General features: G+C 39.5%; 1 protein-coding gene across 1 annotated transcript; it reads right to left on the reverse strand.

The window, feature by feature from the left end:
• Positions 1-768: 768 nt before the first annotated feature.
• On the reverse strand, positions 769-8,769 carry comm (commissureless). The gene is made up of 2 exons (XM_020947561.2): positions 7,988-8,769; positions 769-2,564 (listed from the first exon to the last, which is right to left on the reverse strand). Exons 1-2 carry the CDS (start codon positions 8,496-8,498, stop codon positions 1,933-1,935), a joined length of 1,143 nt encoding a protein of 380 aa, XP_020803220.1. The 5' UTR covers positions 8,499-8,769; the 3' UTR covers positions 769-1,932.
• Between the last annotated feature and the right edge of the window lie 4,146 nt (positions 8,770-12,915).

Genomic DNA, 12,915 nt, shown 5'->3' on the forward strand with positions numbered 1-12,915 from the left:
TTTGTTGAGGAATCTAATCTATTATGAAGTCTAGGTCTAGTTTGATTCCCTGAACAATGTTTTTATTGAGGAATAAGCTTAGTATCCTTTAACTTTCTCCACCTTTCTCTCCATAAGAGTATACCATTTTCGGTTTTATTTACAAATCCACCTAGTTCTTTTGGTCTTGCCTTGGGTTTTTTGTGCATTTCGGCAAATCATGGCAAGAACGCAAAGCACGACCACGACAACGACAACAGACACACACCCAGACCAGAGAGCAAGACCTGGAGCCACAAAGTTCCATGGCTGCTGGTGTTGATGTCAGAGTCCCCAGTTCGCTTCGGTTCCCTATGCCTCTCCACTCTCCAGACCCGTTGGCATTCCCCTAACCATTCCCATTCCCATTCGGAATCCCCTGAATGCCCCCGACTTTGAGCCACAGTCACTCATGACTGCGACCTGAACCAGATACACGATGCACGATAATATAATTTATGGCCCTGCTTGGTGTTTGCAGCTCCTCCGTCGCGTTATGGAATGTTTGATGGTCTCTCCTCGTCCCAGTCCGAGTTGGAGTTTGCCGCTCGGACTCATCAACAAATCGTACATTTGAATACAAATTGCAGGCATTAAAGAGGCGGCGGCAGGAGAGAGAAAGAAGCTTCAGCAAAAGTGTCAAAATTGACATGAAATTATTTATGCTCGCACGAAAGTTGAACTCGTGTCTTTCAGTGTTCTCAATTAGGTTCATCGCTTTAGGCCCGGCCAATAAATATCCGAGACACATTTTCTTTTTGGTTTGTTAATATCTTTTTTCGTATATATTTTTTTTCAATTTTTTTGTTTTTTTGCATATTTAGTTTTCATTTCTTCCTCTGTTTTTCCATAGTAGACAATATTTATTAATCAGTGAGCTTTAGCTTTTAGGTTTAACTCTAGTTAATGCTTCTATTTTATCTGTAGTAACTGCAACATTAAGAAACTGTGGTTTTTTGTTTTAGTTGTTTTTGGGTTTCTTTGATGAAATTTAAGCGGGGAAGTAAAGGAAAATTATTGATATTGAAAGGTGATTTAAATGGTTTATAAGGAAGAACATAAAAGAGGTTAATCTTTCTGCTTTTAAGGGATCACATTATTCGAAAACTTATTAAACATAAGTACAATTTTTATCTTGAAATTTAATGCTGATTTATGGCTTTAATTTTCCCCTTAAACCTCTTTAGTTTTCATTAATTCTCTCTGGCCAAATTCCTTTCGAGTAACACTTGAAAGGGATGTTGAAAAATCCTTTCAGCAATGCACGTTCCCAGGACAATTCCCCAGCTGCAGTGCACTTTTGCTGACCTAATCTCAACCGGCCGCATCCAAGTCACGTACATAATTTCAAAACAAAACCAAATCCGAAACCCCAAATGGTTTTTGATATTTGCTACGTCCAAGTAAGAGTTTCTAAGGGATCAGACAGGTCAGAGAGGGGGTTCCTTTTGAAGTTGAAATTGAAATTGAAATGGAAATGGAGAAAAGGAACTTTCGTTTGGCAAATAAAAATTACTGAAAATAAGAAATTATAAAAGATAGAAAAACACAAAATTTGTAAGTTCATTTGCAAATATTTTCATTCGAGGTGTATTTATATATTTTTTTTCCACTCTCACTTAGGCATTAGGGCTTAATCGATAGACAATTGGGTTCTATAGATATATATATATAGTACAATAAATAATACTCAGTCTTGCGTAATACAATAATATAACAGATACTAACTAAAAACGAAACTGATTGGGTTTTGGTTCGTTATTTGCGGGAGAGGGGATTTAGCAGACTTTGCAACTATTTACAAGTGACTAAGCAATTGGGCTGCTACTCCCTCTAGCAGGCCTTGACCCCTCTTGGCGCACACCCCCCAAAAAAAATCCAAACTTAACCCATGCTGGCCCTGCAGCCGGGCAATCACGCGGCAACAACGACAACCAATGAGGCGCAATCATCGTCAGCAGCCGCCGCCGGCTGTAAGCTCTGCTCCTGCTCTGGCTTCACCACCACTGCCACCTCCTGACCCTGCTCCTCCTGCTGCTGCTGCTGCTGGTGTCCATCTGCCGGGATGTTAATGCAAATGGCAGGCATGGCTGCGGCCAAGTGGCACGATGGTGGCAATGGAGATGAGGATGCAGATGCAGAGGATTCCGCTTTATCCTCCTCCACTGTCGCTGACAGCTTGCACTTTTGCCGCCGCTGCAGCTCGTCCTTCTCCCAGTTGGAAATGCAGGCGGATTGCTGGCGATGATGATGATGATGCACGGCTGCCAGCGAGGGATACACAAACTTCATGCCGTAGGCAAAATGACGGGGCTGATGATGCAGTGCCTCATCGTAGCTGGGCAATCCGGTGGCAATTGTGTAGCATGGCGGCGATTCGATTTGGTAGAAACCTGCCTCACCGCTCCTCTGCTGCTGTCCCTGATGATGATGATGATGATGATGGGGATGCTGCTGGTGCAGGAGCAGGCGACTGGCATCACAGCTGACCAGGTGCGAGGAGTACGAGTCGCTGGTTGCATGGATCTGGGCACGTATGTCCTTATCTGCAATAAACAGAGATGAGGAGAAAGGGAGTTAGTTGAAGTTTATTGGCAGAAAGTTTCTTTTGTTTTGGAATTTGAAAAGGGATACTAAGCTAATGGAGTTTGATGATGAACTAACACATATTTTCTTTCTGTGTAGCTAGCTGAGGGGCTCTACCCAATCAGCCATCAAAGTTTCGACTCTCTGTCATTACTTTGTTTGTCCATGTCAAAGGACATTTTATTTTTTTTTGTTGCGCGGAGAATCCTGGCATTAAATTCAATTTACCGTAAAGGCGCAAACGCTTGAACTTTTCCGAAATGCCAGAATGCACAGGCACAACAAAAAAAAACCCCCGGAAAGTTTTCTGCTGACCGGAAATGCCGGCGATGAGGAGGACTGGCAAAAGTTCCTTCGAAGCAGACTGACAGCCGCACACAACGACAATAACAACTAGGCAATAATATGCCGGAAGTGCGCGCGTGGCCTGCCAGAATGCACTATGTGGAATTTGACCCGTTTTCGTGGCCAAAACTCATTTTTCGCAAGTATCCAAATTTGCGTATTTTCAATGATACCATGTTATGAATTGATCAAACTGCTATGTTACATACCCAAAATGTTAACTTAACAGTTCAATGTTAAAATAACAGCTGTTAAAGTCAGCTGTTGCAAGCGAACACCATGGGCTGTCTTATAAGTTGACTTTGCGGTGCAGTTTCAAATTGGCATATCTCTGACAAAAAATCATTAAATAACCTAATTCAAACTGAATATTAATTCTTCAGGTTATTACTATGTATTGATATTAATATGTTGCGTGTTGCGTTCGTATTTTTCTAAAAATTTGTACATTTAGCAAGTGGTGTCCATTTGTCACTTTTGGAAATAAAGTTGAACTTTCCAAAGGGTTTTAAAAAAAGGTTCAAATTGTATCAGCGAGTGTCCATATACATGTTGTAGGTTTGTCAATTCTGAATTCAAAATATATAGGCTCATTGTGCGTTTTTTGCGGTCTTTTGCGTAATTTGAATTATTAGGAAGCAACATCTTGGTCAGAAATGCAGAACTGTTAGTAGTGTGGCGTAAGCAAGGGAGGTTTAATTTCTCCGGAAATATATTGTGGAACAATCAAACTCCGCAGAATATAAGGTTTTCCTAACCGTTAAAACTGATATCGACGTTAGGGAAGACGACAATACATATTTTTTTTATAATAATAATGAAATTGATGACAATGATGAAGTTAATGATTAATATGTAGAATAATAAAACCAAAAATAATGTTATTCTTAAATAACTTCTACATTTATTATCCGATCTGAACCAAATTTACAGGACACATTTAAATTAAGAAATTCATCCTGTGTTCCAAAATTGGGGTCTCTAACTTGAAAATTGCTTTAAATATTAGATTTTTTTTCTATTTCTGTGGGCGGAGGGGGGCGTTGACACGCCCACTTTTCTAAAATAGCTTCCTATAGTCATAACCATCATTATAAAAGAAACCTGCAGTGAAAAATGTTAATAATTTCAAAAATTTTAATTTTGGCCACGAAAACGGGTCAAATTCCACATAGTGGAATGGAATGAAATAAAATACTCATACACACACACATGCACACAAAGAGAGATCCTGCAATGAAATAAAAGCTCGTTGGCATACCCGGAAAGTATGCAACAGAAGGCATTTAATTTTTATAATGCCACAGCTGGGCTCTGCATGTGTGTGTGTGTGTTTCATTTTCATTTTGCAAATTAAGCTTGAGTTGAATTAAGATTTATACATTTCCATGCATTTTCGGTCTCTAAGCCCTGGCCATCATCGAGGGAATTTAATTTGTGCAGCTTTTTGAGTTACGCCCTTGATTAAAAATGCATGCGGCAATAATTTGCCTCAAATGGTGGCACAAAAAGCCTGCTCTGCTCCTGTTATTAAATGCAAATTAAACTGTATTCAATAAATAAATAGGGGATATACGTCTGATACGTTTTTTGTACGATTTAATTTGAATGTTGGACAATTTTTTTTAATTGTTCAACCCTCCCGAAAATAGGTGTATTTTTCATAAATTCTCTCGGACAAAAAAGAAAATAAAAACGATGTATTTTTTTCAATTAAAGCGTAGAACAACGCAGTTTGGGGGAGGTAAAAAGCCTGTTGAAAAATTTGCGCATTACAATATTAAAACGCAGCGGTAGCAGAGAAACAGTCAGCAGTTCCGCCAGCCTGGCAGCAGTTGTTGATTTATTGTTATAACTGCACACACACATATTTTTTCTGCTGTTTTTGGCCAAAAGTCCCCACACACACACACTCATACGAGGACTGTTCCTCTCTCTTTTTTTGACTTTTGTTTCCGCTTTTTCTCGCTGCCCGTTTGATAGACAGCCGGCAAACAGGGCGTTGGACAACGGTTTTGGTTGAAGGAGGCGTGGCAGCAGGCTTCATATTTTATGCAAGTGTTGAACAAACAGGAGCCCCTGTGAAATTTTCAGCCACTCAGTCTCAGCCATTTCGAGCATTGCAAATGGACACAAAGAAAGCGGGAAAAGTTGAAAGGCAGGAGGCAGGAGAGCTGCTGTCTGCACGGGGAAATAAATACTAGGGAAATTACCCAATAAAAGAGGTGAAAAATTACATTTTTAAGGATTTTTCAACTCCCTAAAAGATGTTATTTTAACAATTATTATAAATATTTCCCCCCTATAATCTTTCCGTTTAATTATCTTTATAAATTCCCTAATTTCTTCCTGTGTAAGTTGTTGAACAAAAAAAAAAATTAGCACTCGATTCGTGCTCCTTTTGTTTTTCGGCTGCGTTGGCACTTTGCTTTCCTCCTCATCTTTTTTCCCCCACCAGCTTTTGTGTGATTCCCCCTTCACACAGTTGCTGCGCCCAAATGTATGCAACAATTTAAATTCATCGCAATAAGCCGGCACTCTCGAATGGAAACTGTGGGGGAAAATGGGGAAAAACACCCAAGAGCTGCTGCTGCTTTATTTTCTTGTTGCCATAAATGTCTGTTAATTTTTTAACTGCCACAACTATTCGGTTGAGGAGAGCTTCTTTTTTATATATTTAAAAATTATTATCATTGCATTTAAGCTGCCGGAGGATATTGATTTTTTTCGTTTAAATGTGTGTGCTTTTCAATTTCCACCCGCAAAAGATGCACTGTCATTAAAAGTTTTGCCTTGGAACCACTAAACGCTGACCGGCAACAAAACAATTTGGTTAATTACAGCACTCAATTTGTGTTTGCCAAAAAACAAGAATAGAGAACAAACTAACATAATTTTCACTGTAGAAAAAGCAGAGTTGGCCAAACTTCTAGTTTTTATGCGCCAGCAAAGAGCCATTAAAAATTGAAAAGGGCTTCTGGCCAAGAGGAACTTTTTGCTGGTCTCTTGGCCAAATATGCCACGCTTAATTACATTTTTACGCAACTGAATTATGCAGGGACCCCCCCTTATACAACATGATAAACATTTGGATAGAGAGGCTGCCTTGGACTTTAATTTAGAGAAGACTCACTGATAAATTCTGTGGCGCTCTGCACTAATTGATAACCAGCCAAAAGTCCTGTGTGTGTGTGACGGTTTAATAAATAAAGTGTAAGCCAGGCCAGGCCGTTGGGTAATAGGTAACACGTAACTGGCAACTGGCAACTGGCAACTGGGCCAGCAAACAACACTCTTGTATCTGGCTGGATGTTTTTGGGCCTCGTTAAGTATTTATAAGGTAAACACTGCGAGAGGCCACGTAGTTGGCATTAAATGCACAAAAGCCGAGACGACTTCGGGTAGTCGTAGGCAGTTGCTTAATTATAAATGACACACGTACTATATACTCCCTCCTCTAGTATCCTGGCTGTCTATCCCTGCCCTATCCCGCCAGGCACTTGGCCTATCTATGTAGGCCAGATCCGTACGGGAGGTAACATAAAACCAAGGCAAGGGTGGAGGCCGGAAAAAAAAAGCACAGAACACGACACTAACGAAACTAATTAGACGCATTGGACGGACGCCCGAAAGCAGGCACACATATCGCTCAAATTGATATTTTAGGCAGAAAATATATATATATATATCTATATAGTGTGTACGGTAGTATCTGGGCCCGAGCCTTTGGTCGCGTGTCGTAATCGCAGGGCAAAGTTTTTAAGGCTCGTTAGCACAAAATTGACAGTTTGACAGTTGAGTTGGCCAGGCTTTAATGCCATGCCCTATACAGAGAGAGGGAGAGTGTAGGTGGAAGAGGAGTCCTGTGTGTTCCCAAGTTTGCCTGGCCTAAATAAATCATTTGGCTAAATTGGTCTGCAAAAAGTTTGACACTTGAGTCGGAGACTTGTTAGTCGTGTAGGTTGTTTTGGCCAAAAGCCCTTTTGCTTCAAGTCTGTTGCCTCTCTTTTTTTTTCCTTTCCTTCAATTTAGTTTGGTTTTCTGAATATAGGTTTTTTTTCTTTTAGCTTGGTTACGTTGTTGTGGTTCGGTAATTAAGTGTAAAGTACCTAAACATATGATTTATTTTGGTTTCTATGGACTGTTGATAGGTGCAACAGGTTTAGGGGCATTTTTCCTGACAGATAAGATATATATTTACATGGGTCTATATTTACAGGAAATTGGGGTTGAGTGCTGGCTGATAATCTGCGGGTTTTAGGTGGCTTTTCGGGCGATAACAGTTTTGGTGTCAAAAGTTTGATTGATTTGGGATTAAAGGTAGATAGTAGGGGGTTTTACTTTTAGTAATATTTTCTGCCTTTACTAAAACTTCCTCTAAAATGTCCTATAAACATCTGCCTCGCTTGTTTATACTCGACTTTAACTACTCGACTGAGTAATATGGTCCATCATTATTATATTATATTACTCTTTATCGCTGCGTCCCACAAAAACGAAACATATAAATATCAACGCATAATTTCACGCCTTTCACGCTGAGCAACAAATTTTTTGGGCTCAAACTCGACATTTTCCCTCCAACACAACTGCGAAGAAGGGGGTCGTGTGGGTCGGTTCTGTATAGTCTCCGACTTCGAAACATTATCGCTATCATAAAGGGGGCAGGCACAATGCCGCTGCTGGCAAAGGCCAGTCAATTTAATATTATAAATATGCGGCACATATATTTTGTGGCATAATAAACTTGTGTATCTAAAATTACAACAGAACGATGCTGCCTCTCGCTGGCTTTCTGCCTGACAATTTCGAAGCGCGCCAAAAAATTTATGGGACCATGGAATACACAGAGTCCTCCTTTCAGAAAGGACAGGATTCCTCCTCTCTCTGGAGAATGTTTCTGTTTCTGCATTTTATATTGTTTAGCAGCCTGAATAAATGGCCAAAGATAAGGCTTTTGATTAAGGTTTCGTGGGGGGGATAGGATGTAGGACTAACATAAAAGCCAGATATGTATGTCAGGACTTGAGATACTTACTGCATTTCTTCCAAGTGCGGAACTTCCTGTAGAAATAGCAGCTGAAGAGGATGAAGACTAGGGAGAGGACAACCAGTGAGGTGACCACTCCAATCCACAGATAATTGATGATCACATGCATATCTGCCTCGCCAAAGATTTGACTAAACCATGTAGATTCGGTGGCATCCTCGGATCTATCCCTTAGGTCAGCCAGATCCAAAACCACCGATTTGGACAACTGTTCGGTGCTAATGCTACCATCCGGTGACCAGCCACTGGGCGGTGCTGGGTCATAGTTCACCGCCGCATTGCCAATCCGCTGGAGCAGAGCATTGAACGAGTTCAAAGCATCAATGTGACGGAGATCATGGGGACTGGGAATCTCGAAGGTGATCTGGTTTTGCTGCAGGTGCTCGGCAATGGCCGCGGGACTCATGCTGCTGGCCGGAGCGGCTATGAACTCTGCATAGAGCTCCTCCGCTGGAGTTGTGGTCTCCACATTTGTTGGATAATCCGTGGTGCTAATCATTTTGATTTTTGTGTATTTTGTTTTATTTATATATTTGGTTTTGGAATATATATATATATCTCTTTGTATATATATATATGTCTGGGCGACTGGCACAAACAACACTAACTATTGCCGCACGACAAACACGTAAACAAATCGCACTGCTTGCTATATATAAGTCATATGGGCTCGATTTCGATTTTCACCGATTTTCTTTAAGGGGTTTTCCCGCTGCGTCCGTTCGCTGGAGCGGCTATAAACTGACTAACTCTCACTGACTAACTTGAATGCCTATATTGCTTCTCTGAGTAGCGAGTGAATGGTACTCAAGTCGAGCTCTCGCTCTCTGATTTTCTGAGACTCTCTCTCTCTCTCTGGTTCGAGTGAGTGAGTTGAGTGTTTTGAATGAGTTGAGTCCATACTCGTAGGAATCAAGTCAAGTTGCGAGTTAAAGAAGCATGCAATTTCTGGCATGTCTTTTATGTTTTTAAATGTTTCGCGTCCTTTCAGTCCTTGCCTGACCCAGTTTGGCTACCAAAAAAAAACCTTAGAGAGAGAATGAGGACTCCTTCCTCACCTCGGTCACGTTCGTTGTTTAAAGTTTTCCTCAGTTTTCACAGCGTTTTTCCCCCACACAAAATTTTGCTAGAAGTCCAAAAGTTTTCATTCTCTGCTGATTTTAATGAAAACCAAAAAACCGAGGTTTTATATGTGCCACTTGATAAGCTGCGAGTTCTGGCAAGAATTATGGTTGTGGTGCGAAGTTTTCCTGCCGAGTGATAAATTAATGAAGAATATGTTCAAGTTTTTTGTCATAATTTCAAATCCAAACCAGCTTTAGTTTCTTTAAAGATCTCATTTTAAACACTTGCAATATCTCATCTGTTTTAGCCCAGTTTTAAAGCAAAAAACTGTAACTGGAACTCCAAATCTCGGCCATTATGAGTCCCTTGAGCGTTAGGATGCCGCAATGCTTCCTGCTCTGCTTTGCCCAAATACAACAAAAAACAAGGACCTCGAAGGGAAGGAAGGATCCTGGCCACAGCACGCTTCATTTGAGCGCATGCTGACCATAAGCCGGATGCACAAAAGGCTTCTCGGACGACACAAAAACGTGCCAAAAATATTCTGCTCAGAATGTGGAACAAATGCAATCCCCAAAATACTCACTCAACTCACTCGAAAGACTCACTCGAAAACCAGTTTGAGTGTTGCACACTCTCTCTCTCTTTTTCTCCCGCTCGATTTTCCTCTCAGCTTATGCGCACTCTCGAATTTTCCTTACTCTCTCTCTCCGCTCTCATTTTCCGGAGCACAAAGTCATGAAAATGAGCAGTCGCCGGCAGTCGCCTTTGAACTGCGCCAAGCGAAAGGTCACACACAACCTGCGTGGGTTTGTGTGAAAAGCCAGAGGTTTTCCTCCCTACGCAACTCCTTTGGTGCCTTGTGGTACCAGGAAAAGTGCGCCTTGTAATTGCCGCGGGAAATTGAAATAGATGCCCGATAATAAGCACTTAGCTCTGAGCCCAAAGTCACTCGATAAATGCATTAAAAAGTTTTGCCAACCGCCGAAAACTTCTACGCTGCCAGAGTCACTCCTCTATGCACTTTGGCGAGCAGCAAGCTAGCTTATCGTTAATTAGCTTTCGACTAATTCTGAACTTGAGCATAAGTTTTAACTACGGAACTGCAGCGATTTTAATCGATGTTTTGGCATTAAAAGGAAACTTTAACTTCCGAAAAGTGGTTGTAAAACTATAGGAAGAGAAATTATCATTATTAAATTATACTCTTCCTTGATGGTTTATAAGTTTTCGAAAGAGTTGGGCTGCTAGAAATAGAGGTTTATTGAAAACTACCACAAAAAAGGTATAGAAATTAGGTGGTTATTTTATATATTTGATAACAAGTTTCAGGAAATATATCTATATTTAAAATAAGTTCCGGAAAATACATAAATTCTTGGGTTTTATAAATTTTTCCTAGAGAGTTAAGACATACTTAAATACAATTTCTTAATAAAGAGTTAGGAAATATACTAAGGTTAGAGATTTTATAATATAAGAACTGTGTATATTTATAGTTTGCAATTTGATTCTTACTTTGACTAGAAAATCTATCATAAATGAGCCAAAAAAATATTAATTTCCTTACGAAAAACACTTTTATGTAAATATTTATAGGGTTTTTCTTCTTTTGTTTAAAAACAAAACCGTAAAACAATAAAATGCCACTTGTTTTAAATATTTTTTCCCATATTCATTTGCATCACAAATATTTCCATGCATTTATTTACCATTAATGCCTTGAGCCAAGTAAATTTCTGAAACGTTCAACATAATCAAATTGTTTTCTTTTGTAAAATAAAAATAAGAAAAGAAAAGAAGTGAACACACACAATTTGATTTGATAAAATTCTCCTTTTGTGTTTCTTCGATAACATTTGTTCGCATTTCTTCCTTTCTGTAATCCAATTTTGTTGGCAATGCAAATTAAATTCGCATCACTTGACTTGTCGCATTCAATCTGCCGAAGATGGAGAGTCAGTCCTTTAACCCACTGATTTTCCACACTTTCCCAGCCAGGTTTTTTCCGGCGAAACAGAAGATGAGTTTGATAAACAAGTTTTTCACCTCTTTTCATTTGTGTGCAGTGAAGTATGAAAAACCTCACAGACAGCCAGGAGATTTTAATATGATTTCTTAGAAAGACACAAGTATCTACATATATATATATATATAGTTATATCCTGCATTTTGCACTCTGCCTTTACAAAATATGGAAGGACACACATGCCACTGCATGCAGATGCTGTGTGACACCCGACTAAAAGTAAATTCATTAAAAATTCCATCATAAAAATACCTGGGCTTGCTCACGTCAGTTCCTCCCGAAAAAAAATAGGAGGAAAAGCAAAGACTTGTATTCTTTTCACTAACTAACTAAAAGTAAACCATAAAACTAGGGAGGTCCTGGGGCTTGGCGGAAGAGGAAGCTATCTCTCTGTCCTTTGAGCAGGACTCGTTTCGCCTTCGTCTTATCTTGCAGCTTCCATCACACTTCACTTACATGCTCTTTAACATGTCAACATGTCAGGGCTGCAGCACGAGGGTGTGTGTGTGTGTGTGGTGTGTGTGCGAGTGTGTGACATAGTGACATAATAAAATGTTACTTTAGTTAGTAGTTTAGACGTCGAAAGCACCGCAAAAAGATGTTTTTTTTTCCACAGTGGCAAATGCAAGATACTAAGATACTTCCTTTCTTCTGGGTATTTTTCTTGGGCTCTAAAAGTGTTGGTTTAAGTGCAGTTTCGGTAGAGCTAAAATGATGTATTTGGATCTAGAAATATCTGAGAGATGAAAATCTTTACCTTTTTGGGGAAATTTTTTAAAAATTTACCGTCTTTTTGATTGAGATTTTATGTAATTCAGGCTTAAGGGTCGCTAATATAAATCTGTGTTTTGTACATAAAAAGAGTTGTAAATGATTGGTTACTGAACTTTTCATTTGAAATAATATTTAGAAAATATATTGAAATACATTTGAGTACTCTTAACTACAAAAAGACTTCAAATATATTATTTTCACCCTAGTTAAACCCCAAATATTTACATTTTCCTTGATCTAATTAAGATGCTTTCAATATCTGCTTACCATTATGTTTCCCTTTAGTAAACAACTCCCCTCCCATCTCATTAATATCCTGTTTAACCCATACATATGATTGTTGTAACAGGCTCTGCTGAATAAACAAGAACCAAATCCAACTCAGTTCCCTTTCATTATACAAATCGATTCATCAGATCCCAGAGCAGGCCACACGTAACATGCAAAAGTGATTTGCGATGCGCCGTGTATTTCCAATGCCATCAATGGCAAATTATGCATTTAATGGCCAGATGCAATTAGCAATCGGAAGGACCTTTAAGGATACCAACCCCAACCCACATACACACGTATACACACACACTCGCATTCCGATTACTATCGCTGGCGTGTTGGGCATAATTGCCCAAGATTAACATAAATCAATCAAAAGGCATAAAAGCACCTTTGTGCGTTACCTTTGTGAGCGTAGCTCTGCATATGGTAAATGCCTGTGAAATTGCGCAGAAAGTTTTGAGCGCTCTCACAAAAGGATATTCACAGGACGAGAAGTGAAAGAAATGCAAACAATGCAAAAAGGAAGGAACGAAGGAGGTTGAGGAGCGTAGAACTCAGTGCTAAGCCGTCCGGGTAAACAAATACAATTGCATAAGTCCTGCTGCAGTTGTTGTCCTTCTAGTTGTTATTTTTTCTAGTGTTACGTGTCCTTTCTTTTGTTGTGGTTGTAGGCACGGTGAGAAATTTTGGTATTTTAAAGATTTTTTAGTGATATATCTTGGGTTAATATTTAGAAAAAGAGTTTAAAAATGCATTATTTTAATAGAAAATC

The sequence above is a fragment of the Drosophila serrata genome, unplaced genomic scaffold (genome assembly GCF_035046125.1).
Source record: "Drosophila serrata isolate PLE 108 unplaced genomic scaffold, ASM3504612v1 contig_272, whole genome shotgun sequence".
Taxonomy (NCBI): Eukaryota; Metazoa; Arthropoda; class Insecta; order Diptera; family Drosophilidae; genus Drosophila; species Drosophila serrata.